This window comes from Neltuma alba, unplaced genomic scaffold, assembly GCF_004799145.2.
Source record: "Neltuma alba isolate B1F8T4 unplaced genomic scaffold, ASM479914v2 tig00010855_pilon, whole genome shotgun sequence".
NCBI classification, from domain to species: Eukaryota; Viridiplantae; Streptophyta; class Magnoliopsida; order Fabales; family Fabaceae; genus Neltuma; species Neltuma alba.
This window is the reverse complement of record NW_021635649.1, coordinates 137774-161146: the sequence shown is the minus strand read 5'-3', so window position 1 is coordinate 161146 and position 23373 is coordinate 137774. Positions and strand designations below refer to the sequence as shown.

General features: G+C 31.9%; 2 protein-coding genes across 2 annotated transcripts; one reads left to right on the top strand and one right to left on the bottom strand.

Moving 5' to 3' along the window:
• The first annotated feature begins 7104 nt into the window (after positions 1-7104).
• LOC114759477 (uncharacterized) lies at positions 7105-12823 on the top strand. The gene is made up of 10 exons (XM_028948656.1): positions 7105-7429; positions 8279-8374; positions 9491-9575; positions 10138-10259; positions 10376-10400; positions 10491-10574; positions 10702-10731; positions 10816-10918; positions 11329-11393; positions 12510-12823. The coding sequence occupies exons 1-9, from the start codon at positions 7340-7342 to the stop codon at positions 11390-11392; spliced, it is 699 nt and encodes a 232-aa protein (XP_028804489.1). The 5' UTR covers positions 7105-7339; the 3' UTR covers position 11393; positions 12510-12823.
• Positions 12824-14469: 1646 nt separating this feature from the next.
• On the bottom strand, positions 14470-18329 carry LOC114759492 (uncharacterized). Its single transcript, XM_028948669.1, has 5 exons — positions 18188-18329; positions 17160-17259; positions 15699-15820; positions 15493-15614; positions 14470-15067 (listed from the first exon to the last, which is right to left on the bottom strand). The coding sequence occupies exons 2-5, from the start codon at positions 17257-17259 to the stop codon at positions 14758-14760; spliced, it is 654 nt and encodes a 217-aa protein (XP_028804502.1). The 5' UTR covers positions 18188-18329; the 3' UTR covers positions 14470-14757.
• Between the last annotated feature and the right edge of the window lie 5044 nt (positions 18330-23373).

Sequence of the window (23373 nt, the reverse complement as noted above, 5' to 3'; positions counted from 1 at the left end):
TTCTCCCTCCTCTAGTCTCTCTCTTCCATTTCCCCTTCCCTCTTTCCCCTTGCTCACATACAAGCCTTTCATGTTCCACATTGTTTTGTGTGGTCTCTTCCATTTTGAATCTTCCTCCAATAATGAATTATCACACGGAAGAACTTTTAAACTAAAGTTTCTTGAAGATTATCATCCAAAACTGTTATTTGGGTGACCATTTTCTCATTTTGTTGATTTCATTTTCGTTATTAGAGGAAAACAGTTTAAAAAAGCAAAAAAAAAAAAAAAACCAAGAAACAAAGATAGTGAACAAAAGAAGAAAAAGGCAAAGCAAAAAAAATCGAAGGCCAAAAAGAAAAAAAAAATCATTTTCTCCAATTTTGAATTTTATTTCTTTTTATTTTCATTTTTTTAATTTATATTATTTATTGCCTTGGCTAATTACTTGCCTTACCCTAAACTATCCACTTGCCACTTTGGCCAAATCAAATTTACCCTAGGCTAGTTCAAGTTTCTAACGGTTTCCTTGTGAGGTTTTCGAACCCACTAAGGCTACTATAAATACTTCACTTAAGTGTAATCTATGTGGAGGTGTGGAGTTTTCTAAGGATTAAGCTTGTTAAATAGGGTTTTTACCTTACAGGTGGGGCCAACTTGGAAACTTTTTTTAAGGTTTCTAGAACTACCCTTAAATTCCTAATAAGTATGTTGTTCAGTTATAATTATAGTCTTAGAGGATGCATGTATAAAAAATGTCAACATAAATATAGCACCCTATCCCAACATACCTAGCATCGACATGACTATAAAAACTACCAGTGCTATAAATATGAGGAACGCCCATATCATCAATATAAGGTATGCTGAGCAACAACAATATAAATATACCAATTGCTGTCAATAGGAAGATTTTGATCAATATGGGGTCCAAGGCTGCAGAAGACGGTGAGGCTATTAAAGAATGCCAACATTTGGATTTCATAATAACTAAGCTTTTTGAGTGTATACGAGGTCAAATCAATGAGTTGAAAAAGAAAAGCGAAAATCCATCGCAAAAAACAAATAATTGACGAAAGCTGAGGTTCCATCTTCAAATCCAGAAGATCAAATCCTAAATCCTATTGAAGCACTACCAGCACTTGTGGAGCCTGCTGATGGAATTGAAGTGGCCCTACGATGCAGGATCGGCTTAATCACATGGCAGCTCTACCTCCTCTGTAAGTTGTACCTCCTAAGGTTGATCCACTACTTATTGGGCCACTCCATGAGACTCTTGTCTATTAGAAGGGCTTTCCGGACACTCAATGATCAAGTTTGTCATCTCCTCAATGATTCTCTGTTTTGATGCCTGGCATGTTGGAGAGGATTTCCATACCGAAGTATTGTATTGGGCTTTACTCAAGCTACTCATGCTTCCCGTGGTTTTCTCTCTCGTTATCTTACTTAAAGCCGGGAAAACGGGCCAAGCTCGTCGGGCCGGCCCGTTTAGGGCCTGAAATTATGAGGGTCGGACTTAATATTTTTCTTTTAAAATGAGAAATAAGCCTTAGAGGGCTGGCCCTAAAGGGCCGAGGGCTTAAAAGGGCCGGCCCTGGAGGGCCGTGGGCCAGCCCTTTTAAACCCTTTTATAATTTTTTTATTTTTTAAATTTTTTTATATAATATTAATGTGAAACGGCGTTTAGTTTTAGACAATAATTTATCCAATTAAATTTTTAAAAGATGGGTTAATTTGGACTTTAATAATGATTTGATTTATATTATATGCGTTGATATTTTTAAACTATATATATATATATATATATATTTGATAATAAAATATTTTTATACTTATATAACTTGTGATTCTATAATTTGAATTAGAAATTCATGAGTTTCAACAACAATGTTTCTCACATTAAAGTAAAATAATAGTTAGATTGCAGAATTTAAAAATAAAATTCTTATAAAGAAGAAAAAATTGATATTTTTGTTACGAAAGAAAAGCATACTTATGAAGAAAAGTAATTAATTATAGTGATGATGAAGTTTCAAAAGATTAATGATAATGTTTATTTATTGCACAATTGCATTATAGATAAAACTTTTAGATGTTGTTATGTTGTTAATGAATGTTTTAGATGTTCTTAGATGTTGATGAATATTTATATATGATGATATTTTATATTTGTGACTTAATTTTATTCATATTTATGTCTTTTATTAATAATTTCATTGGTTTATTTTTATATTTTTATAAAAAAATATGATAAATATAAAAAATAGTATTTTTTCTTAAACGGGTCAAAAGTCGGGGCCGGCCTTGCCCCTGTAGCTTAAGAGCCGGGCCTAGCAAATTGGGGTATTTTTAAAATTTCAACCCTGGAAGGCTGGTCCTTTTAAGCCCGCCAACTCTGAAGGGCCGGCCCTAATTCCCAGCTCTAATCTTACTTACTAGAAGGGATTTTCGGATCGAAGCACCATACAGAATCCCACCACTCCCTCCCCATATTTGTGTCTCTATTTTAACTCGTCAGGAGCCAAGTTCTTCAAGTAGGGAATAAATGGTGGGATATGAAATCATGGTTGATGAGGATTTCCAGATATTAGGGATGTTTATCATTGTTAGGAAATATTTGGCTTTAATTTTAATTTGATTGTTATCTTTTAATTGTTATTTGCATCCAACTCTAGGATTTTAGAGTTTTCTATCATTAATTCTTAGGGTTAAATTGAGGTCTATAAATGGCATCTCAACTCGTTTGCTTTGTATATTTTGTGATTTGAATAAACATATTATTGAGTTTCACCTTGAGTTCTCTTCTTTTATTTTTCTAATTTTTTCCTCCTTTCTTGCTGTCCTTCCTCCTCTAGTCTCTTTCTTCCTCTTCTCTTTCCCTCTTACCCTTTTTTCCTACCTTGTCTTACATCATTTAGGGAGTGTAAGGGTAAAAATAAAATCATAATTTTAAAAGTATTTTTGCTGTATATGAAGTAAATATGTAAAGGAATTTTTCTCAATTTACGGAAAAGTGTTTCTGAAAAGTGATTTTGAGATTACCCAAACATTCCTTTAGTCATCAAAACTACTTTTAACCAAAATAAAGAGAGTAGCCTTGCCTCAAAAGTTACAAAGATATGTTTTCCAATGGGTTTTCGAGCATGTTTCTGATGATTTTGAGGCTAGTATGAAAACTCAATTTGATTTGACTTGTCAAACCAATAAATTAATGAACTAGTGTCATGATTGGTTTGATTATGAGTTTTGAACTGATCAACTGAGTTGAATTTATATTTTTTTTCTTTTATTATTGAGCTTAAAACAATATGGTTTTCAGTTTAAAAAATAGCAATCCACTGTATTTGTGATTTATTAATTCTTTTAAGTTGAATTATATGTGGTTTATAAATGAATATTTTATTTACTTGTGAATTAACATATTTTTATTTAAATATCACTCTTTTAGAATTATATATGATTATTTTTGTATATTAAAATTAAATTATATTATTCTGGATGACCGGTTTGACTTAGTTGAAAAATTAACCTTTAAATCATTGTCTGGACTAATTTATTAATTGATCTGATTTTCAATACATAAATGATTTGAAATCCAAAAGTCGTTTAAAATTGAAGTAACTTTTTCTGTTTTTTTTTTAATATTTGAACTTCTAAAACTGATGGTTCCAAATATCATTTGACGGTTCAATATATCATTTGAATAAATTTTCGTAAAACTATTTTTTTTTTAGTGAAAGCTTATCTAAACAGATATCAAATTACTTTTATCTTAATTTTAATTAATTTTAATTTGTAAAAGTCAGTTGCAAACTTTAATTTTAGTGGTCGGCAGTAGGTGAGAAGAGAAAAAAGTTTTTTTTAAAATTTTTTAAAAAAACAAAAATAAGAAAACATTTAAAAATTATTTTGGGTTTTTAGTTTTTAAGAACAGAAAACTGTTTTATTTAAAACAACTAATTTAAAAAAATACCAAACAGTTTTTTTTAACAGACAAAAAATTGTTTTCAAAACAAAAATCCAAACAAACTAGCAAACCCATAATTTTTTTTTTTAATGATTGCTTCCAAAATGCTTCTTAATGAGAATGGATATAATGATTGAAAAGTAAAAAGATGTTTCGATAAAACCAAATCATGGTTTGAAGAATAACTTCTAGAAAAAAATTATTTTTGAGAATAGATTTTGGAAGTATAAATTTTATGAAAAAGTGATTTTGATAAAGTGAGAGTGTTTGGATAATTGCTATCATAAGTATTTTTTATATGTACAAATTACTAAAAAGGATAAAAGTTAATATGATAATTATATAATAGATAGATTTTATAATATATTTCAATTTAAAAAAATAAATTTGTTAATAATATATTTTTATTTTTTTTTTCTGTTTGCCAAACAGGCCCTAAAGATAAGAGAACTAACCTCTTATTTGGATAGAGAGTGAACAGGAAGGGCGGGGGGAATTAAGGACAAAGATAGGAGAGAAATGAGTTTTTTTTTTCTCCCGATTTTGGATGTGAGGAAAAGTGAGAAGAAAGAAAAGTAAAAGATAAAATGAAACGTGGGATCTATTTTATTTTCCTAGTCTTTTCTTTTCACATATAGAGAAAAAAATAAAATAAAAAAGTCACACTTTATTTGCCTTTCCTTGTGGGATGTGAATCATCTTATCAAATTCGCATTGCCTTTCATGTAAGTTTTTCCTTTTAATTTTATTCATGACTACTTCATAAAATCATGTCATTGATGTTGGCAATGCTTGGATCAGCATGGGTGCGACTCAACATGCCTAGGGAACTGGGGAATGGGCGTTTGCATCAGCGTTAGAATTAGAGAGCTCATATCTTCACCAAAAAAAAAAAAATCAGAGAGCTCATATTGGGCACGTTGACCATTAAGATTGCATTTAATGCTCATTTAAAATTATATCTACAAGATTTACCCTTATCTCTCTTCTCTCACGTTAACAAATATTTTTATTTTATAATTTTATAAAAAATTTATTTTTATTTTATTATAATAATTTTAGATTTTTTTTTTACTTTTATCACAGTAAGAACATATAATCTCACATGCTACTATTTGATAAATGTCATGTCATTTTTAGCCATCTTACATCTAAGTATACTTTTTTATTAATTATTTAAACAAGTTTTAATTTTTAAAAATGACTTTTTATAAATACTAACCGTAACAGAAATCATATTATACTAACCGATTTTTAGTTTTCAAAATATAATAACATGATAATATGTCTTTTCCAAATAATTTGATTTTAAATTATTTGACGAAGTTAATGTTAATATGATTTTTTCGTTGTGATATTTAATTTGATTTTAAGCATAATATATTTTAATATGGAATAAAGATATTTTAATTATTTATATATTTATTCATTTTCTCTCTATTTTCTCTCCTCCATCCAAAATAAGAAGGATAGTAACCTTTTTTTTCAATTTTATTTTTTTATTTAGTTTCTCTTCTTTCATTTTCTTTCCTCCTAATTTTTTTACCTATAGGCTTTTTCCTTTCTCTTGCTCAAGTATCCTTACTTTTTCCTTCCTTTATTTGCAAGCCACTTCTGTTTTGAACTTGTCCTTAAATGCTAAGCAAGCAAGCAACACGAAGGGCACAGGGGATTCCAGTATAATTTAGTTCTAGAAGCACACAAATAGTTGTAACAGCTAAACAATCATAGAAATCTATTCACTACCCATCTGTCCTATTTAAAAATCATTTTTAACATGGTTTAGTAGAATTTAAAAAAATCTTAAATCTCATTAACTCGACCTTAAAATTTAACAATATATATACTTTTGAAAAAAAATAACAATCTACAAGATAAAATAGTATATTTATACTAAAAATTAATGATATAACTTATAAATAGATTAAAAAATCTTCTCTCTACTTTATAAATAGGATAGCAGTATCCATTAAAAATAGAAAATTAGGGGAGAAAGGGAGAGAGGGAACGATAACTTGATCCCCTCAATTACTTAGACTGATAGAGAGACTGAGGAGTTTATTGAAGGAAAATGAGGTTCAGGTAGCTCAAAATGACCCAACGTCCAGTTTCAAAATTCAAAGTTATAAAACCATAGTTTTTTGGGTAAAATTCAAAATTCTTCAACGGCTCTAATCATAATTAAGGCCTACGCCCCATCTCACTTAAAAACTATAGTAAAACAATGCGCAATCTACCCAAAAAAATTATGGTTGACAAAAAAAAAATCTACCAAGAAAACTACTTCCTCCTGTTGTAAATGCAATAACTATATGAGAAAATTATTTTAATTTTAAATATAAAATTTCAATCTACTTGATTTTTTAAATTTATAATTATTTTTTGGAATAATGACAAAAAAAGAAGTTAGAATTTTGTAAATGCCAAATAAGAAATGTCAATAAAAATTTGTTATCATTTACAAATTTAAACTTGTTAATACCAAATAAAATTGTGCTATCAAACTTGATTTAGGATTTGTAATTTTCTGTTTCTTTTTCTGTCATTCTCCCTTATCTTTTTAAAGTATGCTTATTGATTGCGTATATTAAGAAAATTTTTGTCGATTATTATTTCCGATCCTTAATATAAGAACTAATTTGACATTTAATTTGGTTCTAAATATATTACAAATAACTAATTTAACAAACTACCTTAATTTATTTAAATTAGTTAACTAACTTTTATATTAATGACATTATAACTTTAATACATATGATTAAAGATGATGTTTTAATAACACCCACACATATATGTTCCCTCCGATCCTAATTATGAGACTCTATTTATAATTTATAAATGAGATCTTATAATTAAGATCTGAAATAGTATTATAAATAACTAATTTAACTAAATTTTTTAATATTTATAAATTAATTATTTATAATATCGGTGAATTCGAAAACAAATTGCCCAGTCTAGAAAACTGCGGAGGTTGGGTGGTGAGAAACGCTTTGGCTTTAGTAAACAAACAGATTATTTCAATGATGACAAGGTCCAACATACTGCCATAGAAGATCATATGGAAAATTCAAAATCCAAAGAATAACGTTCCAACAAGAAACACGATTGGCCAGTTCGCCTTCTCCTACGCGTTGGATTGGCCAACGCCTTCTTTGTTCTTTTGCCCTTTTGTCCATTTTTTTTTTGTCTTCCTTTTTTATTTACTTTTTCAAATTGGTCTTTTCAGTCTCTAGTTTCTACCCACTTTCTCTCTCGCTTTCCTGGCGGCCAAAAGAAAAGCTTTACAACACAGATTCAATTTTGTTTATTGGGTTGAGATTCTGCAGATTCTGATTTCCGCCGTTTCTTCGCCTTTCGATTAAGTTGTATTTGAGCTAATACTCGCCGTCAATGGCGAATTGGGAACTCAAGAACTGTTGCCAGCACGACCAGGTCGTGTTCTTGGCCTGTGTGGGAGCCTTCACCGTTGTCATCCTTGCGGTACGCATTTCTTTCTTAGTCCTCATGAATGAAAAGCAACTCAATTTAGGATTACTGCTAACGTTTCTCTTGAACTTAAGTCGATTATCCTCGATTGTTCAAACAACGATTTAGTTCAACTGGGGTCCATTATTCTTCTTCCGAGTTTTTATGAGATTCAGTTCACAATTCATGATAAGTTCGCCTTCCGAGTTTTTCCATCCAACATCACGTTTTCATCTTGTTCCTTCTGTTGTAATGAAGCTTTATATTCTGAGTAATTTTACTTGAATGTTGGTTTAAATTGACCATAGGCTATGCATAGAGTTGAAAACAGCTTAAAATGAACATAAGACAAAATCCAGACTGTGCAAGCGTAATTTTAGTGTTTGGCACGTTCAACAGGCACAATACGTGTGGAAAGCAAGATGAATGTGAGATGCTCAGGAGTGAAGATGCAATCAAATGCTTTTGCCATGACAAATTTTTATCTATTCATCTGCCATACATCCTAGATCTCCTTTAGTAGAAACTTTTCTTGAGAGAATCATATGGTTAAATAGGAAACGATTGTAGATATATGTCATTGAAGTGCCTGACTTATTTCTAAAGTAGTCTTGTGTGAACTTGCTGCTTTATGGATGGGATCAAAATTAGTCTGCTGGGATGCGCTAATCAAAAGAAATATTTCCGAAGGAAGTCCTTTGTTTGATTTAATACAAACTCCCCCCCCCCCCATATCATATCTAAGTAGCTTTTGGTCCATAAAGAAAATTTTCAGGCAATTTGTATGTCACACTCATCAATTGGTCAAGTTGGTCTGTCTGCAACTGGTCATCTAATGCACATTCTTTGTTCTGGTGGTTATAGCTATGGAGGACTATACTACTTACACCTTTTAAGCTCATCACTGTGTTTCTGCATGAAGCAAGTCATGCAATTGCCTGCAAGCTCACTTGCGGTCAGGTAATGCTGTCAATGTCCAAACTTCTTGTTCCTTGGTAATACAATTTATAAAGTTTGAATGTTTTTCTTTTAGAATTATTTTTTATGAGTGTTTAACTATATGACATCCGAGGCTTACAAGTTTCTGCTTGTATTTAACCATGACATAAATGGAATGCTATCATGTGAAATTGGAAATGGGTTATGGCTTACCAATTTGATACTGTGAGAAATCCAACAAATTCTTTGGTCATTGATGCTCTTATGGATCATATTTGGTCAAGCATGTTGCTTCTGGAAACTAAATTGACTGGAGATATTGAACTTCCAATGTTCATATGATGATATAATTTATTGCATTTCCAACTGTTTTAATTATTATTCACCGATTAGCTCATTTTAACAAGGAAGGGGTAATGTGATGTAAAGATGGAAAAGTTATTTCACTGGGTTGGCTAGTTATGAATGATTAACCTATTCCTTTTTAATTAGTATTCACCCATTAACTCATTTTAACAAGGAACAGGTAATGTGATGTAAAGATGGAAATTGTATTTCACTGGGTTAGCTAGTTATGAAGGATGAACCTATTCCTTCACTTTAATGCGCTTTAAGGTAAATATTTTGCAAGCTGGTTCTTTTTAAAGTACAGCCATGACATTATATAACTTTCTTTCTCAGGAGGTGATTGTGTTGCCACTTTATTAGCAAATTAGAAGAACTGAAACAACAATAATTGCTTAAATTATCACTTTCATTGATGCAGCTTATAAGTTATCACTGACGGATTTTCTGGATCTCATTTTCTTGTTCATAGTATCTTAACTGCTTTTAAATCTTTCGAGGATCATTGTCATTGCAAATCTTGTCATTTAGTGAATTGCATATCTTACTCATATCCGATCCTAAATACCTAATGCATTTAATGCAGCATGCCTTCAATGAAGTGAACTTGTATCTAATACGGTTACTTATGTATTCAGCTACATTAGAAGTCTACAATTTAGGAAGGCTGGCAGGGTCGCTATTGGCCTTATTGAGGCTCAGGAATTTTAGAAATTTGATTCTGCTTTATGCTTCTTCATAGTTATATCATCCTCTTCTGTTTGCTGATTCATGTCAGTTTGATGCCAACAGGTAGAGGGAATGCAGGTTCATGCAAATGAGGGAGGGCTGACACAGACACGTGGAGGCATATACTGGGTGATTCTTCCTGCCGGATGTAATGCATCTCCCTTCTCATTTTCTGTTAACACTGATTAGTACTTCATGTTGTGCTAAATGGCTTCTTTATTTATATGATATAACATGGCAAAAGCAAACATTTTGAGGTTAATTGAGAAGCAATTCCTTACCTGGATTTGTAATTGATCTGAGCTGAGCTCATTTGAAAACTAGCGAGCTCAAATTTGTCTAATATATATCAATTAATTACTAAGTGGCCTGTGAGCTTAACAAGCTGAGCATTAATTTTTCATGCCCGGCTCATTTAGTTAGTTAGATAACCCTACTGTGTTGTTTAGATTTATTCATTTTAACATATCAGCCAACATAAATATGAGCTTTTAACAAATCAAATTCAAGTAGGTTACAAGTATCTTAGTCAAAACAAATCCCTAACTTAGTTAAGATTTGAAAATTCAGAAATTTGTCCACAAGTCATGTAAATTGGAAACATATGCGTGTTCTATACATGGGTGCGGCCCATTTTATTGCTCTGACTAAATTTTGATAATAGCTTCTTCTGATGCACTCACAGTTTCTGTAAATGGTTTTGCAACTAGATCTTGGTTCTTCATTTTGGGGGATGGCTTTCATACTTGCTTCGACAAATCTTCTCACTGCAAGAATTGCTGCTGGTTGTTTTATTGTTGCTCTGGTTGTTGTGCTCTTCATTGCTAAGAATGTAAGGCAGTTATAGATGCAGATATACAAATTGTTTTTCCTCCTAATCTATTCTATTTGTGGGGCTGACTTCTATTCCTTTTGGGTGTCTTGCTATGAACTCTTGACTAAAAACAGTGGACACTTCGAGGACTCTGTATTGGTGTGTATTCTGTGATCACTTTCAATGGAACAAAAGGAAAAATTAAACTCACATGATTCCTGATATTACTTATTTACAACTAAATCACAGGGTTTATTTTCTTTATTGCCATAATTTGGGTTCTGCAAGAGAAAACAACTGTTCGTATCCTTCGCTATGTCATTCTCTTTATTGGTAAGTTCTTGTTCTCTTTATATCTTTGTGAAAGTGATTTCAATATGCTTCTGGTTGACAATGCATAATCGTGTAATTTCCATGAAAGAAACAAAAGGTGACTAAACCATAACTTGGTTAATTTCAGGTGTGATGAACAGTTTGTTCTCAGTTTATGGTAATTTTTCATTCACCCGTGCCACATGCCGTTTCTTTTAACCAAGTTTCTGACTTCATTTCTATTGAAATTTGTCTGGTGTAGATATTTATGATGACTTAATATCTCGAAGAGTAAATTCCAGTGATGCTGAGAAATTCGCTGAGGTTTGCCCCTGTTGTACAGGGTGCGGATGGGGAGTTATATGGTAAGCTTTGTAGAATTGGAAAATGCATGAATGCAGAAGCAGAAGACGACACACAGACACACCCAAATGCACATATGCTTGGAGCACTCTTTATTTTGTCACTCTCTGCTGTTATGATTGAATATTGAGGCAATACACCAGAATCAATTAATAAAATTTTTTTTAAAAAAAATCTCTGTTGCACTATATGAAACAAAACTCCTTGCACATAACTAATACAACACAGAATCACTTAAAATAAGCTGATATAAACACCCACGTCTTGTTAAATTCCACTTTCATTGTTTGCAAAAGCTGGGCGGAAGTGCGTTAATAAAACAAGAGGCTTATCACTGTGAATAAACTGATTAGCCTTTATATCATTTTGCCCTTTCGTTATTGTAAGTTTATTTTATGCATTCCGTTTACAGGGGGATGATATCTTTTGCATTCCTATGTGCATCTTTGTACCTTGGACTTGTCATATTATCATGAGGTAAGTTTGCAGTTATACAAATTTGTTTTGAGGAAGGTAATTAATTAAATACTTGGATATATCCGTATGAAGCTCAATTGAAAATGAAAGGCTCTTAGTCTGTTAGTCGTGTTTTCTTATTAATCGATACCAATGTAATTATTTGTAATCTGTCATAAATGCAGAGATAGAATCATAATGATAAATGCCTGCATAGATCCATCATTGGAAAAATCTTCGTAAAAGAGATTTTTTTTTTTTTAAACTGGTTTATCATTATGGACTTCTCCGCAGTTAAGAAAGTCAAAGAATGAATAATTGCTAGAACATTCATTTTATGCTAAATATATTGAGCTGTAAAATCTGCTCATATTGGATGATTGACAATCAGTATCATATATTTGGACAGAAACAATGATGAAAAAACATGTAACTTTGTATGAGACCCACTTCCTTTCTTTATACCAATCTTTTTCTTCTCTCTCTGTTGCTCTTTGAATAAATTAGGATTAAGGTACAAATTTGTTATGAAAGTTTTCACTTAGGAGTATTAGGCAGCTTCAAGTGCAAATTTGGCTCAAAGGTTTAAAATCGTTGCACTATTGCCTCTTTGACCGTTAACATTTTTAATGATAGGAGGTAACATTATTATGATTTTAAACTTCTTGGGCAAATTTACACCCAAAAAGAATTCTGGGTGTCCAATGCTCCTTAGTGAAAACTTTCAGAGCAAATTTGCACCTTAACTCACAAATTATATTTGATCATTTTCATGGCTGCATTGCATTGAAATTACTTGGTCGAAAGGGTCTGAATAATACAAAGCCCAATTCAATGTAATTAAAAAGAAAAAAAGAAAGAAAGAAATTGGGCCCAGGTCAAAAGTTAATTTTTTATACTAAAGAATATGATGTGTTGTACCTCAATAAGCACTTTTTGTACTTTGATGTGTGTCCTAGCCTCTGGAACTCAACTCCACCTGAATATTTTGTTATGAAAAATAAAGAATAAGAGATGTTGTCTGGCTACTTCAAGAATTGTCTTCCATCTGATATATAAACCCTTAACCCACGCATTGTTATTCTTTCATCATCATAATCTAAGAGCTCCTCCACCTTTATGTTAATATGTTTCCAGGTTAAGCATATGGCTCGCAAACAGCTTTGGTTTGTCAGGGAGTTTTGCTGTCTTCTTGTTTTGGTGGTTTGTACCATAGCCTGCTGCATCATACACAGCAATTTCTGTACAGAAATTATGCATTCATGTATTTGATTATTTGCTCAGATTTAATTCTTTATGAAGGAGGAAAAAATTGTCATTGATCAGTTGAAACATTTTCTAATTTCAACTCGTATTCCTGGGTACCCCGATATTTATATTGACGAGTGACATTGATAATGAAAACTACGATTATTTTTTTAATGCTTGGGAATGGAATAAATTTTAAATGCTGAACTTTTATCATTTTCATTGTACACCTACATAGACAAAACATTCTAATTATTCTAATAATAGTAACAATAATGGTCGCTTCGGCAAACCTTGAAATAATGTTTGGATTCAGATCTGACTTAATTAAGCTTATATTTCATTGTTTTCCTTTTAATTCTGACTTTTTTTTTCTTTTAGAAGGAATTTAGAAACAAAATATTGCAAAACACTAGCTCTGATCTTTAATATAAGATCTTGTTTGATTTTTATTTTGGTCTTAAATATAAGACTCTAATCCAATTTGTTTCTTATATTTATATATAATTTGTCTCTTATATTTATATATTTTTTCTCAAAGTGGTCCTAGTAATAATAGTAGTTTTAGCCGATACATTTGATTAGTAAGGATATTTTAAGAAATACAACATCTATTTATTACAAATAACTAACTTAATTTTTTATTTTAATCTTCTCAAATTAATCAACTAGCTCTTATAGTTAGGACCAAGAGTAGTAAAAACTTTTAATTATAAGTTATAAAAATGAATCATTAAATATCAAGATAATAATAAACTACATGGCTTGTTAAGATTTTATGCCTCATAATATTGGTTTTATTTGCACCGCTTATAATTCTACTTTTTGTTGGTGAAATTAAATTTGTTCTTTGGTTTGGTCAGCCTGAAATCAACTATCTCTGCTCCTAGTCTTTTCTTTCATAAACAAATTTTTCCGAAAAATTTTCCATCAGAAACGCTGACCATCTGAAAATTTTTTAAGTGCAAATTTGTCTTAAAAATTTAAAATTATAGTAATATTATTCTCTACCTTTAAAAAGTAATATTGATGGTTAACCATTAGTGCCGAGTGTTTTTGAATGAAAACTTTCGGAACAAATTTATGTTTTAACTTTTTTTTAAATATGACATTAATTACTCTTATATAATCTCAAAATAAAAAGTATTGCATCATGATCTCAACAAACAATGGAAGAAGAAAATAGTGTGCAATGTTAGGAGAATATTGCTATACCTTTCACGGCCTTTTGGCTAAGATCAAGAGAATATTGCTTTTCCTTCACCGAAATAAAACAAAATTTTTACCTTCTACAATTATCCTTCTTTGCGGAACTCAGTAGTAACAGTCCCTATTTTGGTAAATTAAGTTGAATATTATTTTATTTTTAATTCCCTTTTTTCCTTTAAGAGTGCGATTTTATTCAAAATATAGCAATGAATATAGTTAAATAACTTCTTTTATATAGAACATATAATTTGTAGGGACAGCATAGATGGGTTTGTCTCATATTTTTCGATTTTATTCATAATAATATTTGCATACATACACCTATCATATTTTTAATAAAAAATGACATCTATTATGCTTTGATGGGAAAACTTTGAGAATATAAAGAACTCTAACTTTATTTTCTTTATTATTATAATTAGCGAATAGGGAGATGCTCCATTTCAATACTTAGAAATTCAGTGTCATTTGATAAGGCATGAGATGGGAAATCATATCACTTATCACAAATGAACACGCCTGAATAAATTTATCAAATCCAACTCACCTGCTTTAATTTAATTTGACACTTCTAAACATAAATAAGCCAATGGAGGACTTTCAAAAAAAAAAAAAAAGGACTCACTCATTGCTCTGTTTCTTTAATTTCAAATACATTTAGTTTGACCCAAAAACAAAAATTTCAAATACATTTAGAGGCAGAGCATATAGAAATGCTGATTCCATTCTTGAGCTCAAATGTAATATTCAATAAACGATAAAATACATCTCTCTCCCCAAAGAGCAGAAGATGAAGTAGAAATCTAGAATAAACAATTTTTTCCTTATATAACTATCTGGTATCTAATCCTATTGGAGGCTAAATTCAAGCATTTTCAGGCAAATGCATTCTGGTCTAGACTGTTCATCTAGGAAGGTAGACAGCCATCTATTTGGGTTCAGGTAAATGCATCTCAATTGCAGAATTTTCAGGAATAAGAGATCTAAGTTGTCCAAGGTAACTCCCAAGCTGAGAGCAATCTGATGTTTGCTCCTGCAAATCAGTTTTGTTCTGAACCATTTCCACATTCTTCCCTGGTTCTGAAGTTCCTTTGACCATGAAATCTTCATGAAACGATTTAAGAGCATCATTTGTTGACAGCAAATGCACAGATTCATAAAACCTTTGTAATTCATTTCTCTTATCATGTGCCTCCACTAATTTTTCTTTCAATTCTTCTGGAAGGTAAGCAAACGCGCTTCACAGGATGCAAATAGCAAGCAGACAAGAAAAACGAGGAAATGTTAGAGATCAAATCAGACTATTAAAAAATACTACCTCTGGTCCTTAATATAAGAGCTAGTTGACTAATTTGAGTAGATTAAGAAAGTTTGTTAAATTAATTATTTGTAATAATTAGGTATTATCTTTCCTAAAATATCTTTACTAATCATATATTAGCTAAAACTACTATTTGATTGAACATTTAATATATATAACTACTTTAAAAAAATGGATAAATATTAGAGACAAAATAAACTGGAGTCTTATATTTAGGACCAAATTGAAAATCAAATTAGCTCTTATATTAAGGACCGGAAGTAGTATAAACAAATAAGCCTATTACAAAGACAAATCTAAAGATACTGCATATCTCCTTTAAAGTATTCCCTTTCATAATACCTGGTAACACCTCTCACAAGTCCCCATCTGTAACCAGCAAGGACTGATTGTTTAAAACCGATATTAAATCCCTCCTGTGAAGAAGCTTCCTTCCCAGCCGCGATACCATCACGATATCCAAACTACATTGCATCACAGATAATAAAAATTAACAGTAAATTACTTTATAGAGGGAAACATTCTAAAATAAAGGACTCTAAACTCACAGCATGGAATTGGTCATGCCGCCTCTGCCATTCCCTGTCCAATTCTGATGATTTATCTAACTCCTCAACCAAACCATCTGACAGAGACCCGTCTTCATGGCTCAAATCATAGCCATCACTATCTAAAAGCATAGCATGCAATTACATATCTCAAAAAATAAGCATGGTTGAAAAATGTCAATGCATCATAACGCTCAACTATATAGTCATATAGAACAAAATAAATATGGTCACAGAAGACAAAAACATTTCTAATTTCCGATAATAGTTAAAGAGTTGAAAAAATAATGGCACTTACAGAGGCTATCTTTACATCGAACCGATATGTTTATTTAGATGATTTGATAGCTGCCACTCGTTATTATCAGTTAGTTCAATGTTAGACATAACTCAAAGCAGGGATTTCTGTGGCTCCATTCATCCATTCCATAAAGTTACAAGACAACTCTACTATTGGTTAAGAATATTTGGGAAGTTTGACCTCCATCCGAATATATAGAGAAAGAAATTGCTGTCCACTACAATATGAAAAACATGAAGCGAAATTACGAAATCTTCTTGGAATTTCCAATTTTTTCTAAATACATTTGAATGATAGAGTAGTAAGCTTTAGTCACTCATGTCTGTTTTGGTGATGACTGTGGTATCCAGAATCGCTAATCCGAATTTGAACATTGTTGGGGTCAAATGAGAGTAGCTTTCCTGATGGAATTTCTCATGTCTTTAATTGATTCTATTATTTCTTTATTCATGATTCGAGATCTTGGAATCTTGACCCTTCTGATGCATTTTCTCTTAACAATTACTTTCAGTTCCATACAAATTCGTCTACAGGGGAAACCCCCCCCCCCCAAAAAAAAAAAACCCAAAAGTACATAAATGAGTACAAGAAAACAACCTTCTAAGCTCTGGGGTCAATTGTTCTAAGGAGGCCACTGGCATTAGAGGTTGTATTTTTGTACTCAATGGGATAAACAAAAATGACATGTTATAGGTTTGAAGGTCCCATATGGCACTCTTCCCCCTACTTGCGTGAATGTAGGGATGAGTCAGAAACTTCGCCCATTTATTTCTTCACTATCCAGCAGAGTGTTAGCTGGGAAATAAGCTCTTTGGTATTCTTGGCTGATATTGGGTGTATTATGGTACTTTGAATCAGTGTCCACAAATCCACTCTATACGATTAGGTAATAAAAAGAATGACAAAACTTAGTGGCCATGAGCCGTTTATGGTACTCTATGGTTTGTCCAATTAGAGAGGAATGGCCATATATAAGGTCATACTTTCTCTGTTAAATATGTTAAGGAACAACAATGTTTCATCAACGCTTTCTTCATTAACAGACAATATATTTCAGATATCTTCTAAATCATATTGTACTTACCAGGTAGACTAAACAAATCTATTTAAGGCATACAGTAACAGAAGCTCCATATATACTCAACATGACAAATTCTTACCGTTTGAATTATTTTGTTGATTCCTGGCACTAGGTGTTAGTTCCGATCTTGAAAGTAGCAAACTTTCCGAGTAAAGTTCCTCAGCAAATCTATTTTCCATCTGCAGTGGTGTCAACCGTTAAAAAAGAAAGCAGGTGTTAGTTCCAGTTCTGAATGTTGCAAAGTGACAGAGTAAGGTTCTTGAGCAAAACAGGAGTTCATTGCTGTACAGTTGCTCAATCCACGTGATAATAGTAACACAAATCAAGAATCAAAAAGAGAGGAGGGTAACTACAATGTAGATCAAAATTCAGTGTAAATCAACAAAGCTCCAGAAACCGGATGCATGCACAAATTGAGGATAAACTTAAAATGGGGATAGTATTAGGCTACAATGAAATTAGGAAAAAAGCATAATAAATACATCCACTTTCTCCCACAAATATTCAGACCTTTGTTCTTTGGCAAATCAAAAAGTTAATGAATACCTAGCAACAGTAACTCATGTTAAATGAAAGTTTCTATTTTATTTTTCAGAAAACAACGTTTGTTTATATGTAAGCTTTAAGCATAAGAAGGAAAGCTAGCACGCTATAAATATGGGCTGGTTAGCTAGCCAGCAAAATTGGCCCCTTCTAATTTTTTTTCCGTTTTTTTAATTATGATTCTCAAGCCAGCAATCTAATTCTCAAATAATCATCAGCAAAAACTTCTCAAATAATCTCCAGATGTTCATCAGCAATAACCCCGACACAACACATAGGAAGAAACACGCCAACTGAAATATAAACTTTATTTGATATATCATACATCGTAATTCACTCAATTTTTAACTTGCTCTAATTTTAATCGAACGAAACATATATAACTGATTGGTTTGGCTCAATCTTCAGTTCACTGTAATTTTAATAAACAAGCTTCACAATGAAATCCAGAATCATATTTCACAGTTATCTATCAATGCAAGTATCAACCAACGCAAATTAACAAATCAAATTTAACAATTTAGATTTCAAAGCTGAGAAGTGACAGCGTAGCAAGTGAAGCACCTGAAAAGCCAAGACCGAGGTCAATGAAGGAAGGGAACCAGGACTATACGAGGTCGAGGTCGAGGTCGGGAAGGATTAGTCCGGATTTGAGTCTCGGAAGAAAAGGGAGAAAGTGTCTCCCCTCGCTCCCCGTCTGCTGCCTGTCCGCGCCGTTTTGCTGGGCAATGGAGGGATGACGGAAGCGGCCGCTGACACGCGTAAATGGAGGGTGCAAATTTATCCATATATTTTTTGTCCTTAATATAAAAACTAATTTATTAATTTAAATAAATTAAAAAATAATTATATTAGTTATTTATAATAAACTGATGTTATTTTTTTAAAAATATAATTTTTAATCAAGTATATTGGTTACAATTATTATTATAAGGACTACTTTGAAAAAAAAAAGAATAAATATAAAAGATAAAGTAAATTGATGTTTTATATTTAGAACTAAAATAAAATTCAAACGAGTTCTTATATTAAGAAATGAAGGTAGTAATAAATAATTAAATAATACTACCTTCAGTTCTTAATATAAGACGTTGATTGACTTTTATTTTAGTTCTAAATATAAGATTTTCAATCCATTTTGTATGTCGTATTTATGTATTTTTTTTCCAAGTTAGTAGAATAGCTCTAGCCAATACACTTGATTAGTAAGGATATTTTAGAAAGACGGCACCTATTTATTACAAATAACTAATTTAATTTATTTTCTTAATCTCTTCAAATTAGTTAACTAGCTCTTATAATTATGATCCGAGATAGTTGAAACATCATTTCTTTAACCCCTCAAAGTACACTTTTAAAAGCGTTACGATTCAAGCGATTCACGAAACAAGTCCGTAGATTGAAAATTTGCAATTGGTTCCTGGGTTACTGTTCACTGGTAAAATTTTAAGTTTTTGATCCAACTTTAAAAATGCATAACTAATTATAGAAAAATTATATTAAGGTGCTTCAAATATTATTTGAAGTTCTTCCAGTTCTCTATAGGGAAAAAATATAAAACTGGACTTAACCCTTGTCAATTTGTACAGTTTATTGTTCATTTGGTCAAAACTGTATAATCTAGTTTCTCTGCCCTAACTTTGATCAAGCATAACTCTTAGCACACACATCCATTTTTAAGTGATATGCCACTTGTTTTAAAGTTCAGAATGTGTACTTTAATCATACCAAATTTCATGGGCAGAATCAATTGTTTGCGTCACGTCCACTCTGTTATTAATTTGTGGCTCCTTTAAAAATGCTTTATCTCCCTAACCTTCATTAATAATTCATAATTAATTTTTTTCTTGCATAATACCATTCCATCAATCCATAAACTATTCCTATATAGCATCATAGCCAATTATACAAGCCATCCTCAGCACTTATCATCACATACCATCAATGTCACATGCATTAGTATACAATCTATGCAATGTAATATGATAACTTTCTTCAGTTGTTTTCCTCTTTCCTTACTTTCCCTTCATGCATCATTTGCTTGATCATTATCAACTATTATAATTGGTCAAGGGAGAATGAGATTCGAGAGAATTTCAGTAGCAAACATTGCCATTTATGAATGCAAGATGTATGTAAGTGTATAATATGCTTAATTAATCTAGTTCATGCTTGCTCATAACATTTTCTCATGTTCAATGTTTCACATAAACATGCATGGCCATGGAAAACATTAATGAAACAGAGCATCATACTAGCATTAGCATCTCATATCATCATCAAACAACATAATGCACATTAACACACAAGCATCACATCAAGTACACAAGAAAGGTAAGTTCACTACCTTGCATCATAAGTTTTCTCTTGCTCTTTCACTTGATCCCTAAGCTTACCAACCATGTAGCTTTTGGTCAACCACATCCAAACCTTATCTTGAATGTCTCGAGGTCCTAATCATAGCTATAAGGGTCATATTACTCACTAGGATCAAGAACTACACAATGTGGAAGACTTGTGTCCTTAAACTTAATCTCTTTTCTTTAATTTATAACGTAGTGTTCTAGTTTTGTAACAATTTTTCCTTTAGGCCAATTCTACACAATTTTATCCAAGAAATCCACATATGAGTTTAGATTCATGAAAATTCGACTCCTTCTCTTGGTTCTAGGCCAAAACCAAAGTCTGCCACTTAAATTTCAGTTTTGATTTCAATGCTTTCAACTTCATTATTTCATCTTATCCCCGCACAATTTTTCATTTAAACACATTAGAAGTATCAAAATCATCAAAATCATATCCTAGGTACAAGAACCTATCAGACCGTGGCATCCTCTTTGGTTCCAAACTCATGGAATTCAATTAATACAAAGCTAGAACCACTTAATTCTTATTCTTTTTAAGCCTTTAAACATTATTCTAACATCAATTTCATCTTCTCCCACACTTAACAATTTCGTGCAGCATGTTCTCTTAGGGTTTCAAGCTCCCAAAAACTATGAAAATCTGTAGCTAAGCTCAATAACAACAAGGATAGTGAAAACTACATCAAAAACCATGAACATATCTTGTTTTGGAGCTTGATTTTACATGGGATCACTTGGCTTTCTCTCTCCTTCTTCTTTCTCTCTCTAGAATTCATTTTGCAAGAGTTTTCCAAGGTTTCAAGAGCTATGGACGAAATAAGGGGAGGGGAGGGATATTTATAGAAAACAAGATTGAATCTTGGCCGTTGATCTTAAAAATACGTGGCTTAAACTTGACCGTCCATTTTCTCTTTTTATCTTGTGATGACATGTGTCCTATGACATCATGCTTACATCATCAAGCCACATGTCATTAATCCGACAGTACACGTGTTTTATATCCAACCATACACGTGTTATTCATCCAACCATACACTTGTTTCATCCATGTCCCTTCATCATTATAGCATTAAAATAGGGAGAGAATTAATATAAAATTCGTACAAATTATAGCCCTTTGGTATTTCTCCAGTTATTTTGCCATTCTGCACCGTATCAGGTACTTTTTGGGATCTTGACTTACCTTGTACTACTGGGACATGTTCTGGCACCATTTTCTCATCTTAATTAAGTACACATATGGCGTTATCTTAGAGGAGCATAGAAGAAAATAATTAGCTCTACTGACAGGCTAGTAGCCTTATTGAGTCACACAGTAGAGATTTTACTATAATGGGTAGACATTATTGTCTAAAATGTACCCGTACTGCGTTCTGATTTTTATGTTGTCCATAAATATCTCCTATTGATCCAACACGCTGACTCAAAGGTGTTATGATTGCATTTGACGACTCATCACTGTCATGATCGCCTTTAGATATTTTCTTTGGTTTTGTCTCCTTTTAAGGGACAAAAATTATTTAATATTTGATTAGATTATTTTATTCAATCCAGAGCTCCAAAAATTCATCCAAAAATATCATAAAATTTCTTAAATTATGAAAAAAAATCTGTGAATTTTCTCGAGCTATAACTCAATCCATAGGCATTTCTTTTTAAATTTCCCGTAAATTGCTCTTTTTCGGCATAACTGGTCCGCTGGCCTTCTGGGGATGAGACTAATTTTATAATTTTTTGTAGCCTCTTAACTCATAAATCCTCATTTTTACTTACATTTCTGAGTCTCTTCATGGCTCAAATAATTAAATCTAGTTTTATACCTAAAAACAAGCCATAATCTTTAAAATTTATTTAAAGTCAATGCAAGGGCATTTTTGTTATTTTTCTTTATATATAGGCCTTGAGATGCCATTTCCCATTTTCTAGATTTTTTCTGGAATTTTTGGACATGATTTCTGTTTTTGCCCTTACTGACCCGAAACTTTATAAAATTACGATTTTGCCCATAATTCGACTTAACCTCATAATTCACCTCATTGAGGTCTCTAATGTAATCTTTGGCCTACATTTATCTCCACTTCTCTTTTCTAGGTCTCGAGACTTCACTGGAGTCTCCATCTTCCTCTTTTCTCAGTCCCAGAAAACTTTTATTTTGCGATTTAGTCCTTGGGAATCCCTCTATCCCTCCAGGAAATCTTTGAGACCTTTGCCAAAAGGGGTTTGGTAGTCTTCTCATTTTAGCCTAATTCTAGTATTTTTAGACCTAAAATTTGGGATGTCACAGTAGTATCTATGGTCCTTAATATAAGAGCTAATTTGACTTTCAATTTGGTCCTAAATATAAGACACCAATCCACTTTATTTATCATATTTATTCATTTTTTCTGAAGATAGTTCTTATAGTAATGGTAGTTCTAGCTAATATATTTGATTAGCAAGGGTATTTTAGAAAGGAAAAACTATTTTGAAGGTACCTAAACTTTTCTTCAATTTTTAATTTGGTACCTATACTTTTTTTGCTTTTTTAAAAATCCTTTAACTTTCCTCTGTTTATGCCGTTAGCCCTCATACTTCAGAAAACACAATCAAGGGCCAACGGAGGAACTAACACTGTTAAAATGGGATTTCTTGTTCAAAACTGAACTTCAACGCAGAGGGGGTTTTCGACAGATGTAGGGGTCCAATCCGCAACACGACTTGGAGAGGAATCAAAACCTTACGCAAAGATATTTTCTTCGATGGACTATGCGATTTTCTTCGATGGACTTGGAGAGGGAGCAAGGGTTCTCTGTTTCGACTTCTACTAGCCCATGCAATTTGCTTCTCTCTTTTGTGAGAAAGTGGCTTCTATTGGAATGGGTGAGATCATGCAATTTGTCTTTTTATGCGATTTGATTCTCCTTTTGCCACAACTGTTAATCAACATATAGAATCTTCAATTGTTAGAATATAGAATTGATCAATCTCAAAAGTCTTAGAAGTTCTTCGGTCAGTTGATTTTGCTTTAATTTTTTTCTTTTAAATTTTAGTTTGTTAGCTTGAACCTATATTTCCAGCTGCATGTAAGTATTTAAATGTGAATAGGGGATGAAAATGCTTAGAAAGCAGTCAACCTTGATTTTAAGAATCATCTTATTCGACCTGTGTCTGTTGATACTATTATAAGGCTAGTTATTATTGTGCTCTTTAAAGTGCTACTCCAAGTTTGTTCCCATTGTTGCAAGTCTCCTTGCTCAATGAAAATTTTATTTTTTTCCTTATCCGAAAGCAAATTCTGAGCAGAAATTATGGGGTTTGGACTCTTGTGTGATTATTGCAGTTGTTTTTACGGAATCTACAGTAAAACTTTTTGATAATGTTAATGCCCTGACAAATTATTGAGTA